Consider the following 19,486-nt stretch of genomic DNA (forward strand, 5'->3'; position numbering starts at 1 on the left):
TGACTACTCGTTGGCAGCTTACATAACGATGCAGTCTTTTAAGTAGCCATAGCTATTCTCAAATTGAATACACTGACTTGCATTTGCTCCACCAATGGGAAATTATGGGATGTTATAGCATGTTACAAAGATAGAGGCTAATCCTCTTTTCAGGCTCAAACTGCAGACTTGGAAAATGCAAACCTTTGCAGCATCCACGCTGAGAACTACTGCACCTAACTGCATCAGGTTCTTCAAACCACATCTTTCCCAGCCACAGGCAGAAAATAGTTTTAAAGTTTATAAAAAATATTGTACTCAGGACTAAAATCAGATAAAAACACCAATGCTAACATGCTTCTTATTCCAAATGGATAGATTGTCTTGAACCTAGTAATGTGGAGCTGAAACTTACCATTGGGTGTGTTGCTATGGAACAAGATGGCACAGGTACAATTTTAAATCCATTTTTGTGTTTCATTTCATTACAAAACAGGTACTTTAATTGCCAAAATACTGAAGGCTAGTTTCATTAGCAAGCACTCTATTAAAATAACTTAGTATTTAAAGAAATAGAGATAATAAAGAATGCTTACCTTGAGCAGGGTCAGGGGGACCAAACTCTAGAGAATATCGCAGGATGAAGTTGTTGTTCCACACATACAGTTGATTGTCTCTTGGATTGTAATCCACAGCAGCAATATAATGGTACATGTTGGGGAAAGGGATATCTACATATTCCCCTCTGAATAACCGAGTGTTGTAAATGTAATCAATTGAGTTCTTGCCAGTTTCACTTTCATTGTCTTGGTATACGGACCGCACAACGTAGAGAACCCCACATATCATAAAGGCGTTAGATGCTGCCCGTTTGTCATACGTAGTTTCCCACGTTGCCTCGAAACGCAAGGTATAAGGATTCAGTTGGCTAATAACTATCATCCCATTGTTTTGTTCCGTGGCGTAAATGACCCACAAGCCATTTTCGTCAACTGCCAAATCAATGTCAGTCTTCCCTCCCCACCTGTAAGGGGAAGTGTCGTGGTAGTTGGCATAATTTATAATTGCCTCTCCACTCTTAATTCTAGTCCTCAAATCGAACTTTACAATGTTCCTAGTTCTTTCCTTGTTAAAAAAGACAGCACCATCGTATACCACAAATCCAGTACCATCCACTCGGTTGGGAAGCTTGTATGTCGTCTGCTGGCGTCCATTTTGGAAGTCCTCTAAAGAAGCATATTCTATCAAAGTATCAGTACGGTATGGAGTCCACGGCATGAAGTATATTTTATCCGCAGCTTGAAGAGGGTCCTTGCACCAGGCACCTGCCTTTTGTTCCGCTTCATATAAATTTGGGGAATCCACAACGGCTTTCAATGTCCCAGGGCAAACAAAAACTAGCAGTCGCAGAGAAGAAGCAAGACAAGATTTATTTTTTAAAAACAATAAAATAAAATGTGCATGCTACCAATTAAAGTCAAGGTAAAAAAATCACAAGTGACAATAAAGAAGAAAAGATCCAATTAACTGGCAACAATACTTTGTAGCTCATATGTAATTAATGCATGTATTACTCTTTGTCATCCATGCTTCTTAAAGTTACCATAGTAACCAGTATGTGAAGTGTTTTCGCTAATATCACCCAAGGTCGCATCTATGGAGCATCTATGCATCTGGAAGCAGATAACTACACTTGCATTTATGATGAAGACAGGATTTATTCTCCAGACCTTTCAACTGGTGTACACTTCAATGGATTTAAACTCATAAAACTTGTAGAAACTTTAATAAACTGTGAGGTTGAAAACAACAGGCCTTGATATTATATCTATAGATACGGTGGAACCTTGGAAGTTGAACGCAATCCATTTTGGAAGGACATTCAACTTCCGAAACATTTGAAATTCCAAGGCCTCTGATTGGCTGACAGCTAGGCTTTTTGCAGACTGGAATCCAAGTGGAATGTTCGGGAGCCGAAACATTCCAAAATGGAGGCGTTCGAGAACTGAGGTTTGAATGTGTCTATATAGATACATATGCGCTTTTAGTTTTGGGGTTTCTTTGTCTGTTTGTAACCCGTGTGTGTGTAAAATATATACACAGATCTTCATTAGGAGCAACAAAAAAATAAAGGACAACCAAAGCGATGGATGAAACAGACCAGGGACCCCTGTAATTATGGCATGCTATGGAGTGGGTTCTGGAAGCCAAGCAAGATGAGGGTTCATTAACAAGATTTAGTCAAGGGTGAGAGAAAGACAGGGAAAGAGAAAGAAAGGGAGGAAGAAAGCAAAAGGGAGCGTCTGTCCCGGAGCAGGTACACCAGACACTAAATCCCGCCACCTGCTTTAAGTAGCCGAGTCAGTTCAGCAGCCCAGCCAGTTTACTGCAAAGTCGACTTCTTTATGAGGGGTGCTTATGAGATCCTGCTGACCACCATAGTTACCAGAGTGTTGTGGGGAAGGGAAGGGGTGGAGGAGGTTAACATCCATAAGGCACATAACAAGGAGCTGGGGGTGGGGAGGTTGGGACTATATACGTTATTTACCTTTTTGCTCCACTTCTATTTCAAGCATCGGAAGAAAAATGAAAAAAAAAAGTGCAAGGGAAAAAAGAAGAAGATTAACACAAATTGACTATTAGGCGAAGATTAAATTAGTTCACAAGATGTTAAACACAGGGAGAATAAGAAGTGCACTACATTGGATAGAGAGAAACAGACAACAGGAAAACCTAGCAGGAGAAAGATTCTAAAGTTACATAAGTGAACATGGATCAATCATTTTAGTAGGTTAAAGAGGCAGTCCTGAAAATGCTCGTATGTAGTTTCACTTAGTCAACCTGAATAAATAATGAAAGACTTGACTAATGCATGATATACCTATCCTTCCCTTTGCAAAGCCCCAAGCAAAATCCTGTCAACTTTATCTTTTTTTTAAAAAAAAACCTATTAATATGATATGCACATATAGATGTATTATGTATGTCACTATATATACATTTTTTAAGTAAGAAAAACCCTTTGGTTTAAGAAGAGTGAAGGCTTCAACAAGTCACCCGTGCTCTAAAAATCATAGAAATCACAAGTTAAGGTTGATGCGTTAACTTTCTCACCATGTAAGCAGTAAAGATGTACAATCTCATAGATTGCTTACAAATTGCACACACAGTTCACCTTAACATTCAGGCTTAATTCTCTCTCTTCCTCTGCAAGTTGGCAGCAACACAGATGTGGGAGGTAGTGCTCATAAAATATTTGCTCTTGAAAGGTTTCGAGTTCTGCTCATATTGAACCAAATGTAAAACCAGCAAAGTTTGAACATTATCATGGAATTGTAGAGTTGGAATAGTTTTGCCCAATGTGGGGCTTGAACTGATGACCTTGAGATTAAGGGTCTCATGCTCTACCAACTGAGCTATCTATACTTTAAAGCCCAAATCCTTACAAGACTGCCCCTAGTCTTATCTCTCTGTACACACCCTTCATCTTCAGTCTTGCTGCAGAACCTGTAAGCAATCCCAACTGGGTGAAATCAAATCAGTCCTCCTTGTCTTATGGTATTTGCTAACCAAGGAGGGGGGTATTTTGTTGATTTTGCCCCTGCAGCCCCCTGTTCTAGGGGATCATCCCAAAAATATTTTCAGGGCTGCTGCTAGAGAGAGAAATTGTCAAAAATCGCTACACTCCTCCTCCTCTAGTGGACACATCCTATTGGACCCAAAGCCTTTGAACAGGGGTGTGAATTCAATACAGTCCGCTATTGTAGGCTGTACCATACCTCTCATTTTGCTTACATGGTGCAGAAATTAAAGTGAAACTCTCACGTTTTCCATGCTTTTGCAGACCAAGAGTTATTTGTCAGCTTTTACTCTTCTGCTAAACCAACCATTTCTAGTTTTTAGAGGTTCCTTTTAAAAAGGAAAGTAAAGAAAGCAATAAATTAGATGATTTTTGTGTGTATGTGTGAAATTTTGTACAATGGACATCTGTAAAGAGGCTCAGTTTAGGACGCCTTTCCTGTGCTTTCCTGCTTGGTTGTAAGAAGTGCAGCAGCAGCAGGTCCCTTGCCACATGCAAGCCCATTCACACATTATATCAGACCTCAGCAGGTCAACATCGAACTGTGTCTCAAGCACAAAGAAGAACAGAGTGCATGCAGAGCAGACAAGCGTTTAGAAGACATCCTGCAAGACATTTTCGTTTTGCAGGCAAGGAACACTGAAGTTGGAAGTGAGGTTCAAACACAGCGATCACCTTCCCTTCACAGACACAGATTCACTCTTTCACTCAGATCTGCTCCACCACTGAGCTATGACACCTTCTGTTACTTATTTCTACGGCACTACTGATTTCTCCCCTGCTCACATAAACTTCCACGAGTAGGCTGATCCTCCTCCACTTCACCATGCAGGAGGCAAGATCGCTTTTCCAGAATCTGCAGGCTGCCTCTTTTTGAAATGGCTGTTGCCAAATTAAAGGAAGCAACCTTCAGGGAGGTTACGGTATGCGATTTCCCTAGCTAAATGAGAAAGTACTTTTTTCATCCTCTCTCTCCTGAGTCAAATAGCTGGTTCCACACCTTCAGAGAAGAGGTTCCCCTCTTCATGTAGGATGAGAAGACTCAACCTGGCAGAGAGTGGAAATATATCCTTCTTTGCTCAGAGTTATGCAGCCAGCTCACACCGCAGGAGAGAATAAGTTGCTTTCCCCTTTCATTCAAGGGAAGGCTTTCTCCCATCTCCCTGACAGAACAGGAAAGCTGATTGGAGGAGCAGAAAATAAGCAGTTTTATGCCAACTAAGCTTCTGCTAACGGGAGAGTCCCAAAGGGTTGAGTTCCATTCACAGGATTATTCTGAACTGATTTCCCCTTTAACCTGCACCACCTTTGCCCGTTGAAAATCTGCTGCACTGCAGAATGAGGTGTGGCGCATGGGGCTGCAGGAACAAGGGCACATGGGCAAAAAAGTACTGTTCCACCTCTGATGTGCTGGGAACATCTGATGGACTACAGTTCCTTCCATAAATGGAATGGGGATACTTAAGATCTAAGTCTCTGTTGCACCCTGGTTGAAGGGAGATAGTATTGGATGGGAAGCTTCCTCGTTCGTTCGTCCGTCGGTCCCTCCGTCTCTCTCCTCATCCCACCCCCATCCACCTCTCCATCCTGAAACAGCATGGCTTCTAGTTTGCTGTGTATGTCACTTTTAGACAATGAGGTTTAGCAAGCATTATATGGCATGCACTATATAACTTGTGCCCCTTTCCACTGAACGAAATGGAAACTTCTGAGATCTCATAGCTTTAGAAATACCAAATGAATTTTCATCAAACCAGCAAAAGGGGGACCCCTGCAAATATTCTTGAAATGCTTGACATTCGCTAAAGCACCAAAAGCAATGGGAAAGCAAGAAGAAAAAGAAAGAATCTCTTTGAAGGGGAGTAGAGAGAGGAGAGGGGAGGGAGAAAAGCCACCACAATTCACCATGTCTAGCAAATAAATAAAGTGAGGGAGCGTATCTTATTTATTTATTTTTTAAAAATCTGTCTGAAATTTAATCAGTTGATAAACTTTAAAAATAGATACTTTGTTCAGAAGTCACACAAAACAACTTGAACCTGTGCAAAACAGAGGTTTCAGGCTTTAGAACAGAGGTGTGCTGAAAAACCAGGTTGTCTTAAGTACGGAACATCTCCTGAGGCTTCATAACATAGTAAAAAAGTGTTATATGTATATTATATTTCCTATTCCCACCATTCGATTGTGCCCTGCCCTTCTTTCTTATAAGGGGAGGTGGCTTGTTTGTGTTATCTTTTTTTTTGGGGGGGTGCTTTTGTACTGCTGGATATTAATCTTGAGAAATGCAATGACTTTTCAATCTTGACGTGAAACATCTGCTTAAGAGAAGTAAGTACATAACTCTAGAAGGAAGAAACAAAGCACAGTAAGCAATTAAAAGAATAAAAGTGAGAAGCCTAGTTTACAAAGCAAATCTTACCAAATATTAATAATTTCTATCAAATCTTTGCCCCGTCATCCCAATAAAAGAAAAATGTGGAGTGGGGGGTTGGTTAGCTAATGCAACTTACTCAATTCCAAGGCAGGAATATATTAAATACTTGTAGATAGATATTCCAGTACAGCAATCTGTTCTGGTCCAGGCAGTGCAATAAATGGAGCCGATTTCTGTGCACATAGGATTGCATGTGCGTAGCAGCTTTCTCCATTGAAATGAATTGGAAAGCTTGCACATTTATCAGAGTAAATGAAGGACTCGGCATTGGGATGAGAATGTATAAGCTAACTTTTGTCCAATAACGGCTAGCTATAAAAAGTGCATTATTTTTCTAAGGAGGAAAAGCATACACCTTGGAGAAAAGGCTGGCCATGCCATTCGTTATGTAGCATGTCTCAATTGCAAGCTAATGTATGCAATATTTTATAATAAATATACTTTTTAACAACGGCATTATCCACGAAACATTTTCCTGCCAAAGACATGACTGGTACATGAAACAATCATGTTGCATTCTGTCACATCATAATCCACCAATAAGAGGAAGATTGCACCTGCTTAGGATGAATAGTAGTAAAACAGTGGCATAAAGACAAGGATAACATAATTATTAGTGATATGTCGGCTGTGAGTGCACAGTTGTACAACTGCGCATTTTCAGGGACAGATGGGTTTGCTAAAGTAAACAAAAACTGCAAGTTCAATCAGTGCAGCTAATGAATGGAACACTTGAATATTTTCCACTGAATTCCTGGGTCCAAGCAAGGCTTAAAATAAAATATCATGCACAGATGTAGGAAGTGGTGCTTCTGATGTGCTTATTAATCCTAAAAGGACTGACTTGGGTTATTTGAAGTATCAACATATATTGTGCAGTATAATTGAGAGAAATGTCAAGTGGGGTTCTCTCAATTCCTCTGTAATTTAATCAATAACACTCTTATTCAAGGAAAAAGCAATGCATTTTTAGCTTGATTTAGAATTCTCATATTAGTAGCAATTCATCTACAGCCGCTTTCTTGTTGAAAAGGTTTTTTTGGGGGAGCAGGAACCATTGGCAGTAGACGGGATTTTTGAAAAAACGAAACAAATAGAGAGCTATTAGAACCCAAGTCACTTAATCAATTGAGAAGAATCCTCGCAACAGTAATACATATCTAAATGCAGTCCATAAAGAAGCAAGAAGACAACAAATGATGCGAGGGTTTCGTATCCTGTGTGATACATAGCTCTAATCATTTACCAAAGAATCCAATTACAGCACCATTCCAGGTTCCAGTGAATAGATGGAGTTGCAATGAGACTGCAGAACAAGTTTTGTTGATATTTGTTTCAATCATTTTAGGAAGGAATGCCACATCCAAAAAATAACGGAAATGTGTGTGAACACTGGAATGGCCAGCTACCATAGTCAACATTTGCCTAAGCAAGTCTCTAGTAGGGCACTCGATCATCCAAATTGCAGTTTTGAATTTTTAAGTGATGACAGGAATTGTGCACTGTGACAATGGAAGTACTTGAAAAGTCACCACAGTTTTTATCAGGTGGGTGAACTCTCCGAGACAGATGCCGTGTTCTGTCCTGTTAAGTGACGGCAACAGAGAACCAAAAAGGCCAGAAGTGGTAAAGGAAAAGCAAGAAGAAGGGTGACTGCAGTTGTGCATTGGTGCTACTAGGTCCAAAAGACCGAGAGTGTGATCCAATGCATTTCAACTCAGATCTAAATCCTACTGGGCCTACTCCCAAGTAATATGGTAGAGAACTGCAGCTTGGTAAATCTGGAAGATTGGCCTGAAGCTGGTCTGCTGAACATGTCTTGGGATTGATCACACTGTAGTGACTGGTATGTTTTCTGCATTTATACTGCTGCTGCCTCTGGAGAAATGCTAAATGGTAAATCTGGGTCTGACAGCCTCCATCAGTCCCCATTAGGAGACAATCAAAGATGATGGCAGGTGGGAACCCAACCTCATCTCCTGTTTCCCCACTCTTGTTGTAAAGTGTGATGGCAAAAGGCAATTTTTCCAAGTGGCTTCTTACGGCAGGTATATTGACTATCTGGGAATGCATGTGCCCGCTTCACACTTAGATGCTTTCCACAGGCAACACTATTGTAAGTGTGACAGGCACGCCTATATATATCACTTACGTTGTTTTGAGGCTACTTCCCTAGGTTACTATTAAAAACATATAGGTATACAGAAAATTATGGCAGTGGCCCATAAACAGGCATTTTCTGCCATTGCACCTTCTCTTCTGAAAGCCCTTCCCTGTGCTATATACTTCACATGCCCCTTGAATACATACTGTTTTTGCTTTTCCCGACCATTAACTCTGGACCCTATACCCTGTATTCATTGACACTGTTATTATAGTTGAGGTTTTTATACTGATGTTTGTTTATACTGTTTATATGTTGTACACTAAATGTAACACGGAGAGCATGAATTTACCACAAGGAGCAAGCTTTGGCACTCTGCCTAGGTCACTTTTCTTCCAATCTTGGAATTTTCATTCCATTTCCTTAACTTTCCCCCTCTAATTTCCCCATCACAAGAGACTATTCATAATCTGTACTGAGCTCCAAGGATTTATAAGGAGAAAAATCATTATTCTCTTGCTTTTATATACAATCAGTGTGCATTCTAGGCTACATGGCAGGACATAAATCACAAGTAAATAAACTAAATGAATGCTATGGCTCTCTGAGATCTCCATGCTCTTTTTTGGGGGGGCAGTGCTTCAAAGTATGCAACCAAGGAACCTTTCCTCACAATTTAGGTTCCTTAAGCAACTTTGGTTCTTGGGATGCTGGTTCACATGCATCCTTCTTAACACAAATGTTTTGCATACCATGGCTTAAGATGGCACTGTAGGGAAACAAACAAGGAGAAACCCAGATCTACTCATCACTCATGGATCCCTTAGATGGAAGTGACAGGAAAAACGAAATGCAGTATGGGCGGAAGAGGGAGTTGAGTCTAAAGAAAAAAAATGTTCACCCACCAAAGGTCAAGTGTGGGTTAGCCAAAAAACAAAACAAAAACCAAGGGATACAGACTAGAAACTGTGCAGTCAGTCCCTTCATGCTCACTTATCATGCTCAAAATAAAAGTAATTGACAGTGCAGTGTATCAGAGCTCTATTAGCAGAAAAGGAGCGCAGAAGATGTGTATTGCTAGACAAGGATGGTCTCTCCTCTCCTTGGCCTTGAACCTGAAACACATGATGGATGTAAGTGCATTAACTCAAGCACAGGGGAACAGAGCAGTGCAATTCAGTGCTTTGATGCAAGTATACAGGGCGCACAATGACAATTTCAGAAGCAGCGTTGACAGGGTTGTAGCAAAAGTGACACTAGGGTTTCAGATATTCCAGTAATTCAGACACTTGTTGCAGCTCAATAAGGACTGCTGCAAACCACTTCATGTAGATACAGAAAACTTCAGTCTCATTACAATGGTAATGTCAACCTTAAAAGAAGAAGACCACAGAGAAGGATTTGGGTTTTGTACAGAGAGAAGAAAGCAGATTTTTAAAACAAAACTTCAAAAGACAAAAGAGAGATATTTAAAAGCAGGTAGTTACAGAAAAGCGGGGAGATTGAAATAAGTAAATAAAGCTCTGAACATTCTGAATGACACCAGAAATAAGAGGAAATTTACATGACAAATGTGTAGATAATATTGGCATCACTATTATTAGCCCCATTCTGGTGTTCAATCTCCTTGCATTTAAACCAGCCCATTAGGAGAGTGGAGGCCCAGTGCAAAGCCCCTTCTGGTGTGTCATCTCTGCACAGTTTAGAGCCCTTCACAACACTGAGTAGGGATTGCACAGATGCTCTGAGTGCAGCAGAAACCCTGGATCTCCTGCAAGAAGCATGTAGCTTTTCCTTCTCAAGGAGGCTCAGAAAGTGGCTAGGCCTAGGAACATTAGCATGTAATACACTGAACCCGGATAGAAACTCTGTAAGGCTGAGGCAAAAGCAGGACAAAGAAGTAGAAGCATGTCTAACATCTACACCATGGAGGAAAGCCTTACTTGGCATCCAACCAGCTAACCCACAACATTAGACTGAGGTTCATTCAACAGAAAATCTTCCTCTGGGCCTAATGGGCACCAACATGCCTTAAGCACAGGGGCATCACATCCACAGATTACTGCTGGAGGTGTAAATAGCTGCCCAGTAATCCAACGCTTCTGAAAGGAAGTACAGAGTTCTGGACAAATCCCTGCTGATAGGAGATGCCAACACAACAATTGGCTCCACACCTGCCAGGTGGGGGTTGCCAAAAGGACAGGAATGATGGTTCTACTTTGGCAGCAAAGTGAATAATTCTTCAGTGTTGGAAAGGACATCATATGTGGAAAACTGGATGCAAGACCTCCATGAGAAAACTCTGCTCAAGTTTTCATGCACTGCATGAAAAGCTAAGTTTCCAATAGTTTTGGAAAACACATTTTGAAATCTTCACCATGTTAACCCCCACGACTAGAAGCAGTGAGATGCACAGCACAGGGATAGAAACGTCCTCAACTTAATGGGTGTTAATCTAGGACTACTAGCAAAGCATTGCCACTCATTTATCCTAACCCTTATCTGAACATGCAAACCTGAGCGCTGTGTACAATGCTAAACAACTGAATATCAGAGGTGAAAATACTGTAGCTAAAAAAAGAGAGCATTAATTCGGGGGGGGGGAGCTAAGGGACTGTGCTGCCCTATTGTAATATTGTGAAACCCCTAATAAACCATGTTTTTCGTAACCTTTTGAGGGCTCTAAACTGCGCAGAGATGACGTGTCAGAGCTGGAACGGTTTAACAGTATACTCACTTCTTTTTGCTTCTCTGCTTTCACATGAAAAGACCGAACACTCACATGTAGCTGTTCTCAACCTAGACAGTCATGAACTTGTATTTGAAGTATGCTGATCATTAATTTGGAATCTACAAACTAAATACTCAGTGCATGTTCCAATATTCACTATTTCTTCCTCTGCGTAGATGTGAAGAATTTTGAAATAATTTATGTGCATGCATGTGTTTGTGTGTGCTTATGTGTATACGTTTGTAAGAGAAGATGGTTGCAGGTTTCGTCAAGCTGTCCAGTTACACAGTACTGCAAGGAGAGGGATTTAAGCCTTCTTAAAGACAGTGGGTCAAACTAAACATGACATTACTCATGTCGAAAGCTCATGTATGGCTGGTTTTTTAAAAATAAAGAAATAAACAGCTAGCTGGCTGGCACAGGGGTCCCAGAGGTGGGTTGGGTGTGCTGGGACAGGGAATTTAACTTTTGTCCCCATTAGGGAATGAAACAGGTAGTATACACCCCACCCCCGATTTGGAGCAAGACCACAGTGGGATGAAGACTAACTCTTCCTCCTCCCGCCCTGATGCCACAGCCCTGATCTGGCTCAGACATCCCATGTCAGCTATTTATTGCCAGGAAAAAAATAGCCATACAGAGACTAAAGATACAAAAAACATCACATCTAGTTTGGCCCAAAGCTTGCATTGGAGGAAGTCTGTAACATGCCTGATAGAGAAATCTCGACTCACGGGTTTTTCTTGTTATTTTGGGGGTGCAGGACTGTGGCCAAAATTTATTTGCTTCTTTAAATAAAGTATTATATATTACAAAGTAAGCACGATCATGTTACCTTTCCTTTTTCTAAACGACTTGTAAATAGTAAGCCAGAACAAGAAAATGCAATTATCAACAAATATTCATATTAAATCAAATTCAAAATATGCTTCTTCAAATTAAGCTCTGAATTTGATTCAAGAATCAGAAAAGACTCTTGATTCATTTCACTTCTGCACAGAGCAACTGAAAATAGCTTTGTAATGAAATGAGCAGTAAGCAATATACATATTGAAATACAGCTATTTTTAAAGGAGTAAAATTACTACATGTTAAAAGAGTTCTGCCTAGGCAGTGCTGTGCAGAGCATCCTTCTGTTAACTGCAAAAGAAACATTTTTTTCTCTGTAGATAGGAAAACCCAAACCAGCAGGGCATATCCACACTTGTCTCCCTAAAACAGCATGAAAAAAATGATCTGAAATCTGAAAATAACATTTGCATTTTATTTTTTTTAACTACTGTCTTGTCCTACACGACCCAACGAAACAGAAACATTGTGGCTTTTGAATAGCTTGGAATTGGGTTCACTGCTTCTTTCTGGGAATTTAGGAATAGAAATAGCGATCTTAATGTAAAGGTGACTTTATGAAACAAAGCTGTTTTTGTTAGGTAGGGACAATACACTCCTCCTCAAAGTGCCACAAGAAGGATGGTTTCAATGAGCCACCAATGATAGACACATGAGAACAGGGCACTAAAGCTCAGCAGACACAGTAGGATTCCAGTTCCTACCCACGGCACAAAAAAGAAAGCCACAACAAGCATCTGCTTCACAATGGCACAGGAATACATAGCAAGAATGGAAAGAAAAGATGATCTGTGTTCGGCCTTTAACTGATGCGCAGAAAGATCAATACTGTGACTCAGTATTGAGTACTATCCAGATGCAAACTGCTGTATACGTATACATACAGTGTTAACTGCATTAATGGGGGGGGGGGGAGTTGGTGCTGCCTATTTCTGACACAGCTGATTCCGTCAATTTTTTTTAGTGCGCACATGCTACTAATCCTATACCGTTCATTTCTTCCTGTGTGTATGTTCCCTACGCCAAAAAGAATGCTGCAATTATTTTTAATATTTTAAGTTTGAAGATATTAAAAAACACTAACGTCACATTTATAACAAATGGAGGCACAATCAATGCATTGCTGAAGTTTACTGTTAGAAGCAACAGACTTCCTCTAATGGAAAATATGAGACCAAGGTTGACTTTATTTTGAACGACGGCATTATGGAGGAGAAAACAAAAGCTTTTCAGAAACTGGATGAATCAGCTCTTTAGATCCACGGCAGGCATTTCAAGGCTTGTCGACTGGTCTGCCAAAGATGTTATGCTCTGCTGATGAATGGAGACTCATCATGGATAGGTTGTTACTGTGGATGATGGGGTTATTTTGGGGTGGGAGTAGATACTGCTTACCCGCTGATTAGAGGATCACTTGATTATTATTATTTTAAGAATCAAACAATGAGATTCTGTACATTAAAAAAGAATGAATGTGTAATTTTAAGGGAGTATTCATTAGTTGCAAAAGCTTTTTGTGCGCCTCCTTCACAAGAGGTCCGGAGGGTGGCAACATGAGAACGGGTTCCCAGTTTGTGGACTGCTCTCCTCAAGGACTTATTGCATTTCTTTAGGCACCAGGTGAAAATGTCCCCTCCCCAACCAGGCCCTTGGCTAATTACTTTTTGTGGGAGTGGGTTTATTGGTTTGCTTCTGTTTTGTTATGTCTTTTGTGGTCTGGTTTTGTATTTTTATGTTGTGAACTGCCCTGTGATCTTCGGATGAAGGACTGCTTACAAATATAATAAACAACAACAACAATGATCTTCAAACTGAAAATAAAAATAAAAGCAAACATTGCTGTATCAAGTAACTGGGGAAATAACTCCTGGATATTTCCACGGTACTGTATGGCTGTGAACCACTGTTACCACAGCAGGTAGCTGTTTCAAACTGTTGGAAGATTAAAATTGGAGTCAGTGGTTTCTTTAGAAAACTGCAAGCCAAGCCAATTTGTCAGGAACCGGTATTGGGCAAAAGTACAAATTTCTATCTAGTCTTTTGAATAGCTAATTCAAGTTTGTTTTTGTGGGGGGGAGGGAGGGGCGGAATAAAACCCTAGTACCCTTAAAAGCCAAACACTTAAGAACACAGACAGCCACTTGGCCAGCATCACACGATGGCTCCTTTCCACACTTTGCTGAAGCTAATTGGAAGGCCTAGTTTGAAAGTGCCCTGCATGCATAATAGTTCTCAGACCCGAAACCTATGCTCTTTTTGTGCATCTTGGACTGCCACAGCATCAATTGTGAAGGCTAGAGGAAGTGAACAAGAACAGCAACAAAAAAAAAGCGTATACTTACTGTAAGGGACACATTCATATTGTACTTCGAGGTATTTGTATGTTCCAGGACAAGGATCAGGAAACACATCTGACCCGGTAACTACTATACACTGTGTTCTGTTGTTGCACCTGGGGCAGGAGAAGGAGAAGGATGTGTGTTAATTTCAAAATCAGAATAAATTTACACAGTTCGTGGCAACCATAGCTAGGGAATCAGGCAGCACTGCATTTGAATTAGACCACAAAGAGGTTGTGGGCTAGATGTATTTTTAGTTCAAACTCATAATAATTTTGCAGAACTTTCCGTAATCGGTACCAGAAGTAATTTCAGACAGTAAAGGCTAAAGGCTTATTTTAATTATCTTGGATACTGCTATAACCCCTCCCTCCATTCTGGCAACTCGCAGGGTGCCTTACAAGAATCCTAAAACAATGTAACAAATCTAATTAACAAAATATAACCCATCATGGTGGGGACATAAAAAATCCTAAACATACCTACTCAGACGTAAGCTCCACCAAGTTCAATGGAATGTATTCCTAGGTAAGTTATCATAAACCTTTGTAAGAAAATAATGCTTGCTATAAATTACAGTAAAACAAAAGGGCTTCATCCAGCCCAAATTAAGCACTTTTCAAGTTTCATTGATTTTAATGAGTTAATTGCTCATGCTGGACAGACTAGAACAATTCTATGCATATTTGCTATCACAAGTAACTTTCACAGTGTTCAACAAAACCTACTCCCAAGTAAGTGTGTCTACAATTACAGCCTTCTTTTTAAAGTATTTAACAGAGAGAAAGAGAGAGAGAGAGAGAGAGAGAGAGAGAGAGAGAGAGAGAGAAAGAAAGAAAGAAAGAAAGAAAGAAAGAAAGAAAGAAACTACCTAATTTACCTGCTGTTAGAAAAGTTTACAATCAATTTTTCATAGTGAAAGCTACTGATTTGTACAGTTTGGCACTTTGCAAACAAATACATTAAGACGGGATTTGTATTTTACAGCTCGGTACTTTAAAATGGATTGATTTTGATCTGGCTCAAGCAGCACTAGTCAAAACCAAAAAAAAGGGGTTGAAAGAAAATGACTTTCAGCCTTTTTTTCTCTGAAAGCAAAGGAAGGAGGAAAATAAAAGGTCAGAAACAGTTTGGTGACTAAAAACAAGGAAAGCTTGGCTGATCTCCTGGGTGAGTTCTGTTTGTCAGTAAAGTGAAGCAAAGGAAGCCAGGTCTTAAAATAATAGTCTAGCCTTTGACTCCAGCCGTACATCAATCCTGGTGCTACTAGCACTTCCCACACTACTGAATACCCCTTGCACAAGTTGAAGAGATCTGTCTTGTGTCAGGGAACCCCTGACATCTGTCCCCTGCCAACAGGTGCAAGATCAAGCTGAGATTTCAGTTCACGCAGCTGGAAGAATATTAAAGGCAGCCCAATAGTACAACTTGAGTTGTCCTTCCAGCAAATAAATCACGAATCTACTTGAATTTTTGGTTGGTAGCTTTGGAAGAAACATTCAGGAAATGTCAACAGCAATGGGAAGGACCCAGGTTTCATGCACAACAGATAAGATCATGGGAACCAAGTCTCAGGCTGAGCAGAAAACTTCTGGTCTTTTTTTCTTTTCTTCTCCTTTTGCAATAATGCTGATGGCTGTCGGTTCTGTCCTAACTATTGCAACTGAAACTATTGTGTATTTTGAGATTCCTCACAAGTGCAGAAATAACTGCATTACTGGACATAGAATTCAGCTTCCTGCAACTGCCAGCTTCTTCTTCTTTTTAAAGCAAGTTGCCAGCCTTTATGACACTATATAAATGCTTGAAAGTGGCTAGGGAATGGGTGATGAAATCTCAGCACTCAGAACGATGGCTCAACAAGGCTTCCAGTGGGCAAAGGGTAACCCTCCATGGTAACTTGTCCTTTTATGCAAGAGCAGAATACACGATGTGAAATGTGAAGATATGTGTGATTCAAGTAGATTGCATAATTTGACTTTGCTTTTTTTTTTAAAAAAAAAAAGACTGACTAGCTGGAGCTGACAAATAGCTGTCATTGGTAGTAGTAGCTGCCTGCGGACTGTCCACTTCTATTTTTCTCAGTATTTTTAGACAACATCCTGCAGAAAATTACCAATGACAGCATTATAGTTGTGTATACTTCAGCTTTACAGCTCTGAAATGATACTTTGTGAGAATAAAAATGCCACAGTATCTCATACACTGAACATACTCAGTAGGCAATGTACTTATTTCATAGCCTGCATATGAATTTTCTAACTGTGTATACTGGTTGCTAGTATGTGATAATTTGTTTAAAATACATATCTTAACTGGGAACAGGATATGTGTGCCTAATTTTGAACATTTGCATGCCTTGTGAGTAAAAAGAAACCCACAAAACAATTGCCAGCTGCCCAAGGAATTTCTACCAAAGCGTGGGACATAAACCCCTGTGATAAATAATAAAATGAATGAATAATGGGAAATGTGGAACTAACTTGAATCTACATTTAAATCTCTGTTTTATGGTAAATCGTATTCAAGGCAACTAAATCAACACTGAAATCAACAAACAGATTAAATTACTATTTGAAACAAAGGGCTGTATCCAACAAAGTCATTGTGTGACTGGAACTTCTACTCCCTCTCCCTCTCCCCCTGCCCTCTCCCAAATCTCCTCCATGGGTTTCCCCAAAGCTCACAAAATGACTTAATTGGATTCAATACAACGGTTGCTAGGGTCTTGGGCTTGCTGATCAGAAGGTCAGCAGTTCCAATCCACGCAAGGGGGTGAGTAGATAAATAGGTACCATTGGGGTGGGAAGGTAAACGGCGTTTCCATGTGCTCTGGCTTCCGTCACGGTGTCCCGTTGTGCCAGTAGCAGTTTAGTCATGCTTGCCACATGACCCAGAAAGCTGTCTGTGGACAAATGCCTGCTCCCTTGGCCTAAAGCAAGATGAGCGCTGCACCCCATAGTCGCCTTTGACTGGACTTAACCATCCAGGGGTCCTTTACCTTACCCTTACTTGTGTTCATCATATTGCTCACCACATCTCCCTAAATATTGACTGGGTTTCCTCACAATTCTCTAGAGCAGATTTAAGGGCCGTGTGGAAAAAGAAGGGAGGGAGAGATTCCATTTTGCAGCCAAAAGCACTTGCGTTAGCAGGACTGTTGTTTGTCAAATGATATACTAAAGGTCATATTTGTGATTTATTTTGGCAAAGAAACATCTTGGTGGAAGCTTAATAGGACTTTATTTTGGATGGCACAAATGCAGCATATAATTGGCTATGATCCAAAAGTGAACAGGTAGATAACAGCCACTGGCAAGTTATAATAAACCAGCACATATCGTTCATCTGTGGTAAAGTTCCTTTTTTCTTTTTCTTCTTCAATGGGACAATGTAGAGATTCTTGCAGTGTGTGCATGTGTTGGATAGGGTGGCCGGCTGTCCCTTATTCTAAGTACCAGCTTTTATTCCAGAGTAATACAGCCCACAATTAACAGTCCTTCATTTTAGAAGGCTAATTAACTGATTCTGTCAAAAGCTGTAATTGTTGCACTTAAAATTCCTGTGCTTCTGAGATATATGTATACGGCTATTTGAGGAGCGAAGTAGAGGAAGGGGCATGTAAATTGCCACTTATATGGAAAAAGAGAGAGAGATAGGCATGTCTGCATACAAACCTCTCTTTCTGCCCACCTCCCACTTGTGAGGAGAATGCAGGAATATGCCTGTGCTTTTATGACAGTATTCACTGTCAGATAGCATTCTATTGAAGAGATAATGTAAGACCACAAATGTGTGTGTGTGTGTGTGTGTGTGTGTGTGTGTGTGTGTGTTTTAGAATTTGCAATTCTTTTTACATCTTTCCAATATGTATAGCGACACTGAGGGAATCTGAAATCAAACGTGGCCAGCTAATTAACAGCTCCAGAGAGATGGTGAACTTGGCTCACCTCATTTGACTGATTGGGCAAAAGCAGGCCTGTGCTTTTTTGCACATCAGATAAAGAGAAGGGGGTGAGGGAGTCGAACCAATGCATGAGGCAATTTTTCATTTTCCTAACTGCTGTTACATGGGCCCACTTCATGTTTATCCCTGTGTACTGTGCAAGTTTGTCCTCATGCGCTTGGCTTTAAAAGCAGCCCTTGTTCTCATTCTAATTTGTTTGCGTTCCCGCTGTAATCTTGACTCGTACAATTCCCAACAAATTGCTTTAGCTCTTCTTTTGATTATCTTATGCTCATTATTACACTTTACCAAGTGAAAAGTATGGAGATGAGATTCCATGTGTAATCTATTTGTGTGAGGTGTTTTAATCAATAGTCTTGCTCTGCTGATTAAGCAGAGGCTTCTGTTTTGGCAAGATAACATTAGTTTCTCCTGTCATGCTCCAAAAGCCATTGGGGATCTTCAGCAGATCATTAGATATGCTACAATAAAGCTTTGGTACATTCCCTTTTCTTCCTTAAATTACTTCTTCACTGTCCTATCATTCCCCGTCACCATTGGCACTGCGTTATTATTACAGCTCCCCTGAAACTTGCACTAGAGCTATGTCTCCGGGCCATAGGATGCCATTTTCAATTGAGGCTTCTGCTTGAAAATATAAATTAAGAAAATTTCATTATCTCCTGCCAGGGGCCATTATTCACCACTGTTCTAGGGAAGATTAAAAATGCAAAATCTATGGTCTTGAACAAATACTCCAAGATTAAAATGAAAGGTTTGGTATAGCATGACAAGCCTGGCATGCATAGAGGAGCTAGATGTAGTACTGGATATGGAGAGGAAAACTGAACACTGGAGTGGTCAGAATACACACACACACACACACACACACACACACGAAAGTGGGAGGAGATGGCTGTGGTAGATAAAAAGCAAACTCTGCTTACAGTAGTCAGACTAATGACTGATCCAGCCTAACCTGTCCATTATACTGCCATTAAATTGGCAGTACATGTGAGAGAGTTTTTGCATGGGCAGAGGATGGCTTGCGGAGAGAGAGAGATGTGGTTTGCAGTGCATGGGCCATCTACAGTGGCGTCTCGGGTTTTGCGCAGGCTGTGGAGGGCAATGGGTGGATCGGAGAGTGAGGGGGGAGAGTTTTTGTGCAGGCAGAAGCGGGTGGGTGGGTCAGAGACGGAGCCTCGGAGTCAGACAGCTGTGTGTGTATGCAGGCCAGCAACTTTAACACTTTTCCATTGAATAAACCACTATAATCCCAGTGTGTCACTGTAATGGATTGCTTTGAAGTCATTTCTGCACCTGATAAAGTAATTTTTAGGACCTCCCCCCCCATCCACCCTGACCTGCCCTGTATTTTGCCCAACCAAAGGTGGCAACCATAATACACATATATGTAAGAAACCAAGCACTCATGCACTCACACAGAAAAAGAGAGATGCACATGGAATAGCAGCGAAGACAGCAAGGCCTGTGCATAAGCCAGCAACTTTAACACTGCAGGAG

General features: G+C 40.6%; 1 protein-coding gene across 27 annotated transcripts in view; it reads right to left on the minus strand.

The window, feature by feature from the left end:
- The window catches only part of ADGRL2 (adhesion G protein-coupled receptor L2), a 569,402-nt gene that overhangs the window by 57,694 nt on the left and 492,222 nt on the right, over window positions 1–19,486 (minus strand). For 25 of the 27 annotated variants that reach the window (XM_053391929.1, XM_053391935.1, XM_053391934.1 and 22 more), the window contains 2 exons: window positions 14,020–14,129; window positions 576–1,376 (listed from right to left, as the gene is read on the minus strand). In XM_053391929.1, coding sequence (XP_053247904.1) covers window positions 576–1,376; window positions 14,020–14,129 — 911 coding nt within the window. Of the gene's footprint in view, window positions 1–575; window positions 1,377–2,527; window positions 2,782–14,019; window positions 14,130–19,486 lie in introns of those variants that run through there. The other 2 variants (XM_053391946.1, XM_053391958.1) reach the window with 2 other exon arrangements.

Source organism: Podarcis raffonei, chromosome 6 (genome assembly GCF_027172205.1).
Source record: "Podarcis raffonei isolate rPodRaf1 chromosome 6, rPodRaf1.pri, whole genome shotgun sequence".
In the NCBI taxonomy this organism is placed as follows: Eukaryota; Metazoa; Chordata; class Lepidosauria; order Squamata; family Lacertidae; genus Podarcis; species Podarcis raffonei.